The sequence below is a fragment of the Scyliorhinus canicula genome, chromosome 18 (assembly GCF_902713615.1).
Source record: "Scyliorhinus canicula chromosome 18, sScyCan1.1, whole genome shotgun sequence".
Taxonomy (NCBI): Eukaryota; Metazoa; Chordata; class Chondrichthyes; order Carcharhiniformes; family Scyliorhinidae; genus Scyliorhinus; species Scyliorhinus canicula.
The window spans coordinates 7338069-7354229 of NC_052163.1; the positions used below are offsets into that span (position 1 = coordinate 7338069).

At 41.9% G+C, this 16161-nt stretch overlaps 1 protein-coding gene across 1 annotated transcript in view; it reads right to left on the reverse strand.

The window, feature by feature from the left end:
• Positions 1–16161, reverse strand: part of LOC119953090 (serine/threonine-protein kinase/endoribonuclease IRE1-like) — a 96861-nt gene that overhangs the window by 50365 nt on the left and 30335 nt on the right. Inside the window, 5 exon segments of the mRNA XM_038776926.1 lie at positions 867–989; positions 2617–2689; positions 3246–3318; positions 4129–4162; positions 15643–15760. Of these exon segments, the coding sequence (XP_038632854.1) occupies positions 867–989; positions 2617–2689; positions 3246–3318; positions 4129–4162; positions 15643–15760 (421 nt within the window).

Here is a 16161-nt window from a genome sequence, read left to right on the forward strand (position 1 = left end):
TCCTGTTTCATAAATACAACTTCAGCAGCCCAGTCCACAGGACAGCAACTATGATCGCCCGATTTTAGCTCGCACTGTGCTCTTAGATTCAGCTATAAACAAAGCATGAGACATCAGAACGTCAAGTACTTAAATCCTCTCTAAAACCATTTCCTCAGGTAGACCCCATCTGGATGGACTAAACACATGAACGGCATCGGAAAATGGAACTAAGTGGCAAGTAACCTAGTTGGTTGCAATGATCGGGCTGTGCTGGAATCTAGGATTCAGTGATAAGCTCACCAGAGATTATTTATTTTTGCAGACACTTTCATTCAGAAATTGTCAGAGTTGTAATTCTTCTTCGGCTTTGCTTGGGTGTAATTGTTGGAATTTTGCATATATTTAAATTCAGCTCTATAACCATAAATTTTATCCCTGAATACTGATTACGCCCAGAATTAAACAAATTTAACAGACATAGAATCCAGACAGAGCATAAGGCGGCCATTTGGCCCATCGAGTCTGCACCTACTCTGTAAAAGATCACCCTGTAAAAGATCATCCTACCTACACCTACCTGGGCCCACTCCCCCACCTATCGCCCATAACCCCACCTAACCTGCACATTCCTGGACACTACGGGGTAATTTGTATCACGACTAATCCACCTAACCTTTACATCTTTGGACTGTGGGAGGAAACCGGAGCACCCGGAGGAAACCCATGCAGACATGGGGAAAAAGTGCAAACTCCACACAGTCACCCGAGGGTCCCTGGCACTGTGATGTAGCAGTGCTAACAACTGTGCCGCCGTGTAGGAAAATTACTCCAGGGGCTTTCTATTCCATTCTGCGTTTTGGCATACGCACATGGGACATATATACCTGTACGTCCAAGGTATAGGAGAGGTGTTGATGGACACATGCTTTCCGCAAAAGAAGCCGTCAACGTCTGCTGCTTCACACCAGTCATTGGGTCCACGACGTACCAGATATCCTGTTTCTTTCCTGAAGGGACATGAAATAAAACTGTCTTTCAATAAATTGTTACCATGTTACTTCAGGAATTACCAACCTATCCTTCCGGAGGCTCACCAGAAGACTTCAGATACACCATGTCACAGCGTGCTTCAAGCCTTCCACTTGTGTATCCATGTATAAAATAAGGGCTCCTGAACTAGCTCTATTGAAACAGTATTGGTTAATAAATAATACCTCTTTTAAGGAATACTTAGGAAATAATTATTTCTCATCAGCCTACATTTAAATTTATTTACAAAAAATCACCTGTATTTTAATTTAAGTTGCAGGTGGCAACTACACAAATACCACAGAATGCAACCTTGAATGTAATCTCAATATCTGCAACCCACTTTAATGAGTCCTTGAACAAAGAACTTAGGGTACTTGTCTAATCAAATGTTTAACTACTTAAAGATTAGTGATTATCTAAAGCTTTATCCATGCCGAGGGCTTTCTATAAACAGTGTGACTGTAATAAAAATGTTTGAAAGACAGATCTGAGTAACCTATCATTACTGACTAGCAACGAATACACCAAATTAAATTTTAATTAGGATGTGGGAGACGTTAATTCAAAAGTTGTTTCCAGACCCCCAACCAATAACAACATTAACAGACAGAAAAGATTTATACCTTTTCTACTTTATCACATAATTCACGGTCTGCTAGTTACTAGCACAGAGTAGACATGGTGCTAATTGTTACTGGGTAACCAGCAATGAGGGTACACAGCACATTAAATTTTTATTTTAAAAAATAAATAAATTGGAGTACCCAATTATTTTTTTCCCAATTAAGGGGCAATTTAGCGTGGCCAATCCACCTAACCGGCACATCTTTTGGGTTGTGGGCGTGAGACCCACAAAGACACAGGGAGAATGTGCAAACTCCACACGGACAGTGACCCAGGGCCGGAATTCAAATCCAGGTCCTCAGCAACGTGGGCAGCAGTGCTAAGCCACTGTCATGTGCCGCCCTTGCACATAAATTTATAACCATGTCAGATGGAGTACCAGCAGCGATGGCAAGATATGCGGCTGCTCGATTATAACATTATACCATTATAACATTATTGTAACAACACCATTACCTTATAGCCCTGATCTACTTCTAAAATTTCACCACCAGGATGTCAGGCATGCTCGCCCCCAACCTTGCTTTCACAGATCTCCCCACATTTTAAACACAAAGCGGGAGGGGTGATATAATCTGATCCCAAGTCACTAGGGGGTAGAATGGTTTCCTACTATTTCCTGTCATGGAATAATACTTCCAAGGCACCACAGTCGAGAATGGAAATTTATCAAATGTCAGACCATTACAACCAGTTGACAAAGATGCTGTGTATTTAACTGCAGCGTCACCCAGCCACTGAACCAAGTTTTAACCATCAGAGTATATTTGAAGTTTACTCTGGTATACATTGAACTACATTTTGCAAACATGTCCAATTGGAAAGAGTTTCCCTTTCCATCAAAAACAAGTGGTTGAGCATTTCATGTTGAAGTCTTTTCTTCAACCCATTATTTACAGCTATCTTGGATAAGAATAGTTGAAATCTAAGAACAATTAAACAGCGAGTAGTGTATTGTGAAACTGGTAGTCCACTCACCCATATACAGTACACCATCAGAACTTCGACAAGGTGATGCCTGAACCAATTCAGGAATTGTGAATGGAAGCTTCTGTACAAGAGAATAACGGTTGCAGTTCAATTGCAAAAACAAGTTACATCACACACAAAAAGAAACATGTACTAAAACTTAGCAGCTGAGTGCGTTCATTTTGAAATCAGGTCTCTATAAAATCTCCAGCTCAAAACCGAGACCGGAATCAATCAGACCGATTTGGAAAGAGGTGACCCGGACCACCTGCAATTTCAGAGAAGCCAAGGGATTGCTGATTTTGGGAGATTAAACCTCCACAATGAAGCACTAGCTTCTCTTCTAATGTTGAGGAAAGGCACATTGTTGAGGCAGGTTAGAGAATTACACCAATTTACAGCATGGAAAGAAGCCATTCAGCCCAATCAGGCCCGAGTGTAACCACATTATTCCCGTCAAGAGTGTTTGGTGCTAATACTGATGCGTGACATAGAAAAAAGTCCAATTTTCCAGCATTAACACATACTAAGTTATGCATAAAGTTTACAAAGTAATTCAAAACAAGAATTAGCAGACAGCTTATTGATTATAGAAGTATTTAACAAACAGTCTAGAGAAAATATGAGCATTAACTTACAGTCAGTCCTTCGTTGTTTTTGCCTCCCAGCGTGTATAGACTGCCATCATTGGGATCAGGAAGAAATGCTGGTCTGCAAAGAAGAAATAAACTTATTGGCAGCAGAATGTCTAGTTATAGAGCCTCAGCTGGTCAATTACCTGCACAGTCCAGAGATCAACAGGTAGCAAAATCAGGTGTTGCAAACACAAATCCAACGGATTACACTATTGAGGAGGGGCTCACTTATAGTTAAGAGGTGCTAATACCTAACCATTTAACAACTTTAAAAAGTACTACTTGCACAGCATTATGAAAATGCTATGATTGAGCAAAGTGGGAGTAACACTGAACACCCTGCCATGTGCATGCAACACAACACATTCCATTATAGTTCCTGTGGAAGTCTGAAATCAAGTTAAGCTTCTTTGACAGACTTTGTTCCAGTACTTGAGCCAAACAGGCCTAAAGAACCTCAAACTTTAGTTTGAGGATATAGGCAGCACGGTGGCACAGTAGTTAACACTGCTGTCTCACGGTGCCAAGGACCGAGGTTCGATCCTGGCTCTGCGTCACTGTCCGTGTGGAGTTTGCACATTCTCCCCGACAACCCAATTCTGCCCCCACAACCCAAAGATGTGCAGGCTAGGTGGATTGGCCATGCTAAAGTGCCCCTTAATTGGAAAAAATGAATTGGGTACTCTAAACTTATTTTTTAAAACTTTTGTTTGAGGAGTTAACTTAAGATGGTCCAATTTCAGCCACAGTAACCCCAAAGACACTAAGGTCTTAAAGCATTGTCTCTGCAAACATTTTCCCAGATTCTCTGGCATTGGGTAAATGGAGGTGCCCTGTACCCTTTAGGTTAGATGTAAACAAATGTATAGCCACACTAAAAACTTACTCTGTTAGATGCATGGGCACTTGAAGCACAGGATCTGTACAAGACAAAAAAAATGTTAAATTTATAATTACACAGTTAACACAAAGAAAATGGGACAGTGCAAATTTTGAAGCCGTCTAGAATTTCCATCATTACTGATCTTGAAATATTTTTGTTTTAAACTTGTTAAATTATGAAGTCATAGATTAATTACCCAAATCCAAGGTCCTAGATTATATAAATCAATGCTCATAAAAAGGCAACCACTTTATATTTGTTAAAAGAAAATATATACTAAAAAGTACAAATGGAAAAACATGATTATAATAATAATCTCTTATTGTCACAAGTAGGCTTCAATGAAGTTAGTGAAAAGCCCCTAGTCGCCACATTCTTGCGCCTGTTCGGGGAGACCGGTACAGGAATTGAACCCACGCTCTGGTCTTGTTCTGCATGACAAGCCAGATGTTTAGCCCACTGTGCTAAACCAGTCCCCTCAATGAGCAAAATGGCAATTTGTTTTTACTCATTCATGAGCTGTGGGTGTCGCTGGCTAGGCCAGCATTTATTGTCCAACCCTAACTGCTCGAGAAGGTGTTGGTGTGCTGCCTTCATGAACCAGTCCAAAACAATGTCGACATTAATACACGGTAAATGCTATTTGACTCCGTAGGCAGCATTCTCACCTTTAAGGCTGAAATTTGACTTTGAATTCCATAGCCATGCACTAGAGCGAGATCATCGCCTTGCCAGACAAGATGAGGACACAAGGCCAGGTTTATTGTTCTTGTAGTTCAGATGGATCCTAATGACCTCATATCACTATTCCCTGGCATCCGAGCCAAAATCCATTGCTCAACCAAAGACAGATTTACTATTTATCCATCTTCAATAACATTGAGTATTAATCTCCTCACACCCAACATCATGAAAGAACTGACTGACTATTCATCGTTTGACCATTGTTAGGACACAACTGGCACAGGAACGGTCACTTATCCTCCCATAAAGGTATAATCTAAACACAAGTATTATCAATTAATATAATTGCTTCCCACTAGAGGCAGTCGAGGAGTTGAGACACAAAACAGAAAATACTATGCTTTTCTCAAAGTGGAGCAGTTCACGGTATAGCTTAAATGGGCAAAGAAATCAAATTATATTTTGCTGTACTTCAATAATTGATGCACTTGAATTCAGAGACTTGAAGGGCAGGTATATGCAGTGATAGCCATGAGACAACCATATTGATTACCATTTCCTCATTAGAAATCTGCTATCAATGTTATGGCATAACAGATGGCAAGGGCCCAGCTGCCCAAATCCCAAAGGAAAACGTGAAATGAGCTGCCACAACGATTTGCAATTTGTGTATGATGAGGAGCTGTCTAAAGTCAAGGTAAGTAACCCGCAGACCAATTGTGATCATTTTTAAATATTAAACTTAAACATTTATTGAAAGAAAAAATAGATCAACAGTAAAGACACAAGAACAAGGTTACGCAGTAGCAGTTCTTCTACCAGCATTTCAGTAACAGTTCTTCTACCAGCATTTCCTACAAGACATTGGCTTAAATAAACTCCGAGCTTGAACCCCTTTTTAAGGCAACAGTCCATATGAATGTTCTAGTCTATAAAACCTCCAGCAACATCATACAATGCTTTGATGCTCTTGGGGACGGACTCTGCTCTCTGAGGGTAGCGACAAACTGGTGTTCACAGGTCTGACTTGAGCATGCACTGCCTTGGTCAAGATCTCACAGCAATAACCAACAGCTTTCAGCCTTACTTTAAATTATTTTTTTTCCCTTTGATCTTCCACTCAATTTCTACAGTCTTTAAAAAGCTCCTCATCCCAGAATAGAACAACCTTGTTTTATTGGCTATTGTATTTATAAAGCAAATTTACTAATTTGCCTCACACATTTATGATTTCCTGATTGTATGTTTCCATTGACACCCAACAGTCAACTTTAAAATCACTTCTCTTATCTGCCTAATGTAAATTCAGTCAAGCTGATTCCCTAGCCCCCTGTTCATTACCATTTCAACCACTTGTCTTTCACATGTCCTTTATGGATGTTTTGACCATTGCAATCTCTTTAGTTTAATTAAGCCAGTCACACCCATGTTCCCACACGTTTGTTTCCCAATTTATGACCATGATATTGCAAAAATATTAACTAATTTTCCTCACAACATCTGCAGACAAACTAGTCAATCTAAAGACCACAGAAGACTCAGCATGTACTCTCAATAGCAGGACACTGTTAGAGTGCATCGAAACACTATTATAGTAGAATATTCACCGATGTGTTTGGTCCCTGCATCCAGAGGGAAAATAGGGTTAGTTGTGGTGTAAGGATACGGCACAATGATCGAATATTATATGTAAATGTTCTCAGTTTCCCAAATTCTCACACAAAGATGAAGTATCTTGAATTCTTCATTGAAATATTATCCATTCTAGCCAAAATTTCCTGACACCAATTAAAATGGAAGCATAAAACTGGTTTTACAATTTTGCCATGCCTCGTAGATATGGAATAAAATGCTGTTTCATTAAATGTGTCATTTTAGGACACATTTTTAACTCTTCTCTAAATGAAAAACTATTTTTTTCTGCACCTTGATTATTGGCTTTAACTGTACTGTATAGCCAGTTACCAGCAGACAGCCTGCTGGACATCCTACAAACCAACAACTACACTGAGGACTATTATTTTGGGCGGGCACACACAAAAACTGGATGTGACAACTTGGTCAGCACAGATGTTACATAACTATACAAATATCGCTGTTATTTTATGGGTCACTACTGCATTAAACTTGCTGACTGCAGAATGGCAGATTTACTGATGCATGGGCAGCATGATGGCGCATTGGTCAGCACTGTTGCCTCACGGTGCTGAGGACCCAGGTTCGATTCCGGCCCCGGGTCACTGTTCGTGTGGAGTTATCACATTCTCCTCTGCCTACATGGGTTTCACCCCAACAACCCAATCATAGATAACATAGAATTTACAGTGCAGAAGGAGGCCATTCGGCCCATCGAGTTTGCACCGACTCTTGGAAAGAGCACCCTACCCAAGGTCAACACCTCCACCATATCCCCATAACCCAGTAACCCCACCCAACACTAAGGGCAATTTTGGACACTAAGGGCAATTTATCATGGCCAATCCACGTAACCTGCACATCTTTGGACTGTGGGAGGAAACCGGAGCACCCGGAGGAAACCCATGCACACACGGGGAGGATGTGCAGACTCCACACAGTCAGTGACCCAAGCCGGAATCGAACCTGGACCCTGGAGCTGTGAAGCAATTGTGCTATCCACAAGGCTACCGTGCTGCCCGTATGCAGGATAGGTGGATTGGCCTTGCCAAATTGCCCCTTAATAGGGAAAAAAAAATTGGGCACTTCAAATTTCTAAAAAAGTTTACTCACCCAGCAGCAGAGGCAGCAAGGCCCAGAACACAGCCTGCACAAAGTGCTGGCAGTAGTATAAAAAAATAAAGACAAGTTCTGGTTTAGCTCACTCGGCTAAATCGCTGGCTTTTAAAGCAGACCAAGCAGGCCAGCAGCACGGTTCGATTCCCGTACCAGCCTCCCTGGACAGGCGCCGGAATATGGCGACTAGGGGCTTTTCACAGTAACTTCATTTGAAGCCTACTCGTGACAATAAGCGATTTTCATTTCATTTTCATTTCATTTATCTTCATGGTTGTGAAGTTGTTTAAGATCAACAATGCAAAGTCAATGGTTGGACAATATTAAAGTTACTACTGCCTCTTGGTGACAAAATCTTGGTATGAATTAGAGGGGTTTTAGAGGTTCGATCATCTCATTGCTTGCAGATGCTACTGAGAAATGGTAGTAGCCTTGAGGGAAACAAAGCTAATCCATATAATTACAGGCCAGTTAGCTGAACATCTATAGTAGAGGAATTTTAGTCATTAATTAAGGATGAAATTATCACATACATAGAGGAAAAACACGAGGTTGCCAGTAGGAATTTCAAAAGCAATAATCACGCCTGACAAATCTCTCCCAATTCTTTGAGGTGGTAACATAGTGAATATATTCTGCATGGACTTTAAGGCATGTAGAGGATGATTACTACCAAAGTTCAGTGTACGGAATTTGGGTTGGGGTAGGAAATAGGATTTCAAATTGCTTAAAGGGAAAAGAGAGCAACGTTAAGGACAGTTTTTAAAGAGTGGTTGAAGTGGGTGGTTGTTCTGTTCTGTTTGATCTCTGCTCACTCATGTGGATAGAGGGCTGGTTGACACCAAAATAAGAAAACGACCAATTCCTTTAAAGTCCAAAGGCAGCCATAAAGGAAGATTTATGAGATGAGGGAATGGGGTAAAAAGTAGATCTAATTCAAAATGGTTCCATAATGTGTTATGCTCCCAGTTGATGTTATAATTGGACTAGAGAGGACGGTACGGCGGCACAGTGGTTAGCACTGCTGCCCCACGCCCGCATGAATCCGGCCACGGGTCACTGTCCATGTGGAGTTTGCACGTTCTCCCTCTGCCTGCGTGGGTCTCACCCCCACAACTCCAAAATGTGCAGGCTAGGTGAATTGGCCATGCTAAATTGCCCCTTAAAAGGAAAAAAACAATTGAGTACTCTTTTAAAAAAAAATAAAAAAAATTTTAATAAATAAATAAATAATTGGACGCGAGGATCCCATATTGGAATCCTGGCTCAAAAAGACCATCAGGCAAATAACTTCCTCAGGGTGGCAATCTCTGGCGATTGCTACTGTCGATGATTTGCCCAAACTGGGATTCCAAAGCCCCTGTTTCGTCCAACCTTCCTCACTCAGGCTGGGTGAGGCAGGAGCTGCAATGCAGGCCCTGGCTGCACCAGTGGAATAACTGGGGTGCAGAGAGATAAGACATGGCCCCTTTTTAAGCTACTAGCTGCAATAAAGGAGGTGTTTAAAAGGGGCAATTAAAAGGTAAGTGGTTCAGAAATGGGGGGGCAGTCTGCCCGGGAAGGGGATGAGCGGACTGTGTCTATAAAACGTGGAGGAGCAAAGTCACAGGACCGCTAATTTGTTTTAAAAACAAAAAAAAGTAAACATGAATACTTTGATTATTGGATTGGATTGGATTTGTTTATTGTCACGTGTACCGAGGTACAGTGAAAAGTGTTTTTCTGCAAGCAGCTCAACAGACCATTCAGTACATGGAAGAAAAGGGAATTAAACAAAATTCAAGAAAATACATAATAGGGCAACATAAGATATACAATGTAACTACATAAGCACCGGCATCGGATGAAGCATACAGGGCGTAGTGTTAATGAGGTCAGTCCATAAGAGGGTCATTTAGGAGTCTGGTGGCTGTGGGGAAGAAGCTGTTTTTGAGTCTGTTCATGCGTGTTCTCAGACTTCTGTATCTCCTGTCCGCTCCTGTACTTCCCCTCTTAGCTTCATAAGTATACACAGAATGTAAGGTTAACACAGGTTATAAAGTGTATGTTAAGCTATAATGGTCTCAGTAACACATTCCCTTTTAAACACACAGACTGGCAGTGGTCAGACGCCCTCCACTGAACCAAATGGCTAATGCCACTCAATTGATTTTTCATGGAGGTCTCTCACAATACCCACCAGCTGATTGTCACATGAGAGTTTTGAAACACCACTTGTAAAAGAGAGACGCTTTCAAATCTTCTTCTAAATAATGCTTTCCCTCAGCTGCTTCCATCAACAATTCATTTCCATGTTTTACACCTCCCCCTTTGGCTTGACTATTGCACAAACTCTTCACAATTGCTTTAATTATTTATTCCCAGACTGTGTTAAGATGGCACCATATGTACCTCTGAAGTCAGCTTTCCCACTTTAAATCTGGTTACTGCCACTGTCTCTTGAATTCAGAACACTATCTGTTTTTCTCTTTGAATTCTCCTGAACAGTACCTTGTTCAACTTGTTGGCATCTGTTCCCTGAACTTCAGTCTCCTTAAGACATTCTTTTTGTCCCAATTCCCTGGTTGTCTGGACTTCAGCTGGTTCTTTGGGAAGTCTCCATTTTTTCAGCCCTCTTGTCCTGTCCAGCTTTTCTTCTGGCAGAGCTGAGAGATGTTCACTCCCCCAGCTTATCTTCAACTGCAACTATCTTCATACCCAGCTAAAAATTAAGCTCACGAGCTTCCTACCTTGATGCTCCGATTGCTAAGCAACAACTTTATGCTTCTCCAAGCTTTTACTTACTTTTCATGTCATAATTGCTCCAAGCACAATAGAAGCACAGTTTGAATTCAAACCAAGCCCCACATATGCAAACAGCTTTGTCTAGCATGAATATAACTATGGGTTTACCCTCCCTTCAACAGAAACTTTAAACCATCTGGAAACTATGCCTTATTTCTAATATTTAATACAAATAGAAATCCCTTAAAACTACTTTTGTTTCCTGAAAAATGGTCTAAAGTGCACGAATTCCAGCCACCCTTATACAGTCTGGCCTGATACAACTCCAAACCCAGAGCAATGTTGTTGATTCTTAGTTGCCCTCTGAAATGGTCCAGGAAGCCAACGTAGTGGAAAAATGCTGCTACAAGAAACGTATGACCTGCACGGATTGCAGAAGTCAAGGCAACAACTCACCACCACTTATCATAGAATTAAGGAAAATCTTACGGCTTTTTACACGTACATAAAAAGCAAGAGGGTAGCCAGGGAAAGGGTTGGCCCACTAAAGGACAGGCGAGGGAATCTATGTGTGGAGCCAGAGGAAATGGGTGAGGTACTAAATTAATACTTTGCATCAGTATTCACCAAAGAGAAAGAATTGGTGGATGTTGAGTTTGGAGAAGAGTGTGTAGATAGCCTGGGTCACATTGAGATCCAAAAAGACAAGGTGTTGGGCGTCTTGAAAACTATTAAGGTAGATAAATCCCCAGGGCCTGATGGGATCGACCCCAGAATACTGAAGGAGGCAAGAGAGGAAATTGCTGAGGCCTGGACAGAAATCTTTGGATCCTCACTGTCTTCAGGTGATGTCCCGGAGGGCTGGAGGAAAACCAATGTTCTTCCTTTGATAAAGAAGGGTAGCAAGGATAATCCATGGAACTATAGGCCGGTGAGCCTTACGTCAGTGGTAGGGAAATTACTACAGAGAATTTTTCGAGAGAGGGAGGATCTACTCCCATTTGGAAGCAAATGGACGCATTAGCAAGAGGCAGCACGATTTTGTGAAGGGAGGTCGTGTCTCATTAACTTGATAAAGAGTTTTTCGAGGAGGTCACAAAGATGATTGAAGCAGTGGATGTTGTCTATATGGACTTCAGTTAGGTCTTTAACAAGGTCCCTCATGGCAGACTGGTACAAAAGGTGAAGTCACACGGGATCAGGGGTGAGCTGGCAAGATGGATACAGAACTGGCTAGGTCATAGAAGGCAGAGAGTAGCAATGGAAGGGTGCTTTTCTGATTGGAGGGGTGTGACTAGTGGTGTTCCACAGGGATCAGTGCTGGGACCTTTGCTGTTCGTAATATATATATATATATATATATATATATATAGAAAATGTAACTGGTCTGATTAGTAAGTTTGCAGACGACACAAAGGTTGGTGGAATTGCGGATAGCGATGAGGACTGTTTGAGGATACAGCAGGATTTAGATCGTTTTGGGTAGAGAGATGGCAGATGGAGTTTAATCCGGACAAATGTGAGGTGATGCATTTTGGAAGGTCTAATACAGGTAGGGAATATACAGTGAATGGTAGAACCCTGAAAGGTATTGACAGTCAGAGAGATCTTGGTGTACAGGTCCGCAGGTCACTGGAAGGGGCCACACAGGTGGAGAAGGTAGTCAAGAAGGCATACGGCATGCTTGTCTTCATTGGCCGGGGCATTGAGTATAAAAATTGGCAAGTCATGTCGCAGCTGTATAGAACCTTAGTTAGGCCACACTTGGAGTATAGTGTTCAATTCTGGTCGCCACACTACCAGAATGATGTGGAGGCCTTAGAGAGGGTGCAGAAGAGATTTACCAGGATGTTGCCTGGTATGGAGGGCATTAGCTATGAGGAGTGGTTGATTAAACTCGGTTTGTTCTCACTGGAACGACGGAGGTTGAGGGGCACCTGATAAAGGTCTACAAAATTATGAGGGACATAGACAGAGTGGATAGTCAGAAGCTTTTCCCCAGGGTAGAGGGGTAAATTACTAGGGGGCATAGGTTTAAGGTGCAAGGGGCAAGGTTTAGAGGAGGTGTACTAGGCAAGTTTTTTTTTTTCTTTTTTACACAGAGGGTAGTGGGTGCCTGGAACTCGCTGCCGGAGGAGGAGGTGGAAGCAGATTACACAGAGGGTAGTGGGTGTCTGGAACTCGCTGCCGGAGGAGGTGGTGGAAGCAGATTACACAGAGGGTAGTGGGTGCCTGGAACTCGCTGCCGGAGGAGGTGGTGGAAGCAGGAACGATAGTGACGTTTAAGGGGCACCTTGACAAATACATGAATAGGATGGGAATAGAGGGATACGGATCCCGAAAGTGTAGAAAATTTTAGTTTAGACAGGTAGCATGGTCGGCACAGGCTTGGAGGGCCAAAGGGCCTGTTCCTGTGCTGCACTTTTTTTGTTCTTTGTTCATGGCAAAAAGAGATGGACAATAAATTTGCGAACAATGGCAGGGGGAGGGGTACTTCCTGTACGTGCGCAGATGCAATGTCGTTGACAGCATCAGTGTTAGCTGCTTGTTTTAAAACAAATATGATCGTTTGACACAGACCAATAACAATGTTCAAGTTACCAATTTGTAGGCCTGTGCAGTCCTTAACCAATTGCTGGTTCTTCTGAGGGGAGGGGAGAGTGACTGCCCTTGACATCAAGGCAGCAATCAACTGAAGTGTCATCAAGGAGCCTTAGCAAAACTGGGAGTCAGTGGATATCAGAAGAAAAACGTTCCACTGGTCGGAGGTATACAGAGCACAGATTTGTGGTTATTGGAAGTCAATCATTTCAGTTCTGGGACACCACAGCAGGAGTTGCTCAGGACAGTGCCCTGGGCCCAACCATCTTCAGCTGCTTCATCAATGACCTTCCTTCCATCAAAGGTCAAAAGTGGGGATGTTCACTGATGATTGTACAAAGTTCAGCACCATTCACCATTCGTTAGACACTGAAGCAGTCCATGTCCAAATGCAACAAGAGCTGGGTAATATCCAGGCTTGGGCTGACAAGTGGCAAGTATCATTTGCGTTAGGCATTGGCCATCTTCAATGAGAGAATATCTAACCATTTTCCCTGACATTCAATTGCATTATCATCACTGAATCTCCCACAATCAACATCCTGGGGGTTACCATTGACCAGAAACTGAACTGGACTAGCCGTTTAAATACAAGAGCAGGCCAGAGGCTAGGAATCATGCAGCGGGCTCACCTCCCGGCTCCAAAAGCCTGTCCAGCATCTACAAGGCACAAGTCAGGAGTGTGATGGGAATACTCTCCCCTTCCCTGATGAGCGCAGCTCCAACAACACTCAAGAAGCTCAACACCATCCAGGACAAAGCGGCCAGCCTGATTGACACCCCTTCTACAAACATTCACTCCCTCCACCCCCGATGCACAGTGCCAAAGATGGTGAGAGATTGGAGAGATCTGCGATTCAGAGGGACCTGGGTGTCCGAGTGTATGAAATACAAACGGCTTGTATACAGGTACTGCAAGTAATTTGGAACGCTAATATTGTTTATTGCGAGGGAATTGATCACAAAAGTCGGGAGGTTATGCTTCAGTTGTAAAGACATTGGTGAGGCCACATCTGGAGTAGTGTACAGTATTAGTCTCTTTATGTAAAGAAGGTTGACCAGATTAATATCAGGCATGGGCATGTCGTCTTATGAGGAAAGGTTGGAGAGGTTAAGCTTTTAACCGCTGGAGTGTAGAAAAGAAAGGCGAGCTGACCAAAATCTTTAAGATCCTGAGTATCTTGACAAGTTGTATGTGGAGAGCAATGTACTCTTGTCAAAGAGTCTAGAACTAGGAGCCACTGTTTCAAATGACCAATTAAACCAGATTAAACTGGAGTGTGGTGAAATATCAAAATAACATTTTGTTTCTAACCAGTTCTGTATAAAATCAAATAGAAAGTATAGATTTTTATTCACCGTGACATCCCCTCCCATTCCAGAAGCACAAAAAAGGTGCATCACATAGATATCTCCCTCACAGCCTGATCAAGCCAGGTTTAAATACTGATGGTCATGTACCAGTTTAACTAACAACAGTTTGCAATCTTCAATTGAAAACTCTGCTGTTACAAGCTGTACATAACCACATTCAGACTTTTGCTTCTCTGTTTAGAGTTCACTTCCACACCACACACCCCACAACCTGTCTCAGTTTGGATGAGCTGATCTTTGTTAGATTGCCACCAATATAAAATTAAATTCAGCATTTTGCAGCAGCATCACATTTCACACTTTTTTAAATGTGCAAATATGTGACTCTCAAGTTAAGCAGCTTTCCATTGCATATTTCATTGGTTTAACTCTTATGCCACGATATGACAAGATCAGAACGAGAATCTTAAATACAGAATAAAGGCAGAATAGGTGATGGGAGTGGAATACAAGACAATCTAATCATGGCTATTATGAAGTGTGGTAAATGCATCAAAATCGTGCCAGCAATACAGGCTTTCAAAATTAAAGGTCACCATTAAATTCAAAAGCATCAAATACTATTTTTAAACTAAACTTTTCGTGGTCGACTCCAACTCTTAAAGCTACATAATGAATGAGGGCAAAGTCAAAAAGTGGATTGTCCCTGGAATTTTAAATTCCTTCAGCATGCTTTCCAGCACGCATTCTTTACAATCAACTGAGGCAACTTCTTAAAAGTAATGAAAACCCTTCTGTCGTCATTTTAAACCAAGTTGCTTTCAAATTATCACAAAATGTTAATTATCCCTGTGGTTAGCACTGCGGCCTCACAGCACCAGGGACCCAAGTTCAATTCCGACCTTGGGTGACCGTGCATGTTCTCCCAATGTCCGTGTAGACCAGGGGTGGGCAAACTATGGCCCGCGGGCCGGCCCACCAAGTCATTTTAAAAATTAAAAAAAAAAATTTTTTTTAATTTAAAAAAAAAATTTTTTTTTTTTTTTTTTTTTTAAGGTCAATGAGGGGGGCTGTTGGGTTACTTACTGGTATAGGGTGGATACGTTGACTTGAGTAGGGTGATCATTGCTCGGCACAACATCGAGGGCCGAAGGGCCTGTTTTGTGCTGTACTGTTCTATGTTCTATATGAGGCGCCCAGAATCATAACCGGGTGACGTAATTATTTTACTTAATATACTATGCGGCCCTTTAAAATTGTGAATTTCTGAATGTGGCCCTTGCACGGAAAAGTTTGCCCACCCCTGGTGTAGACTTTCTCCGAGTGATCCAGTTTCACGCTTAGGGAGAGCTGTTTGTCAAACATGTAAAATTAAAACGACACTGCATCTAGAGGTAAAATAATACTTTCCCATATTTCCAAGACACAAGAGATACGACTTGCCTTCTTTCAAGGTCCACTTAATTGAGCCCGTTTGTTTGCTGACAGCGTGTAAGCTTCCATCCAGTGTTGATATAAAGAGTAGGGTTTCGGGCAGCACTGTGCTCGAACTTCCACAGCACTGTAGGAGACAAACATCAACATATAAACTGCACCCATGAAAAGCAATCCATTCTTCACTATTATTATCAATCCCACACTTTAGAAAACCATTTAGAAGGAATGTACCAAAAGATATCATCCCATATTCAATTTCTTCGCCGGAAAGCTAATATTTCAACCACCAAAGTAGCAGGGTAAAATCCCCCTTCCCCCTCCCTGCTCCTGGGAAAGCATGAATACCAACAATCACTAGAACACGGATCTCCTATCTGGAAGTGATATGCTCCAACACAATAGCTACTATCTACTTTAGTATTTAAAAAGCTGGCAGAAGTGGGCAGAAGTTTCAGATATCTGTTGCCATAAATAGATGTAAACCCACATACTATATCATTTGCAGACAACTCACTACTTCTAAAA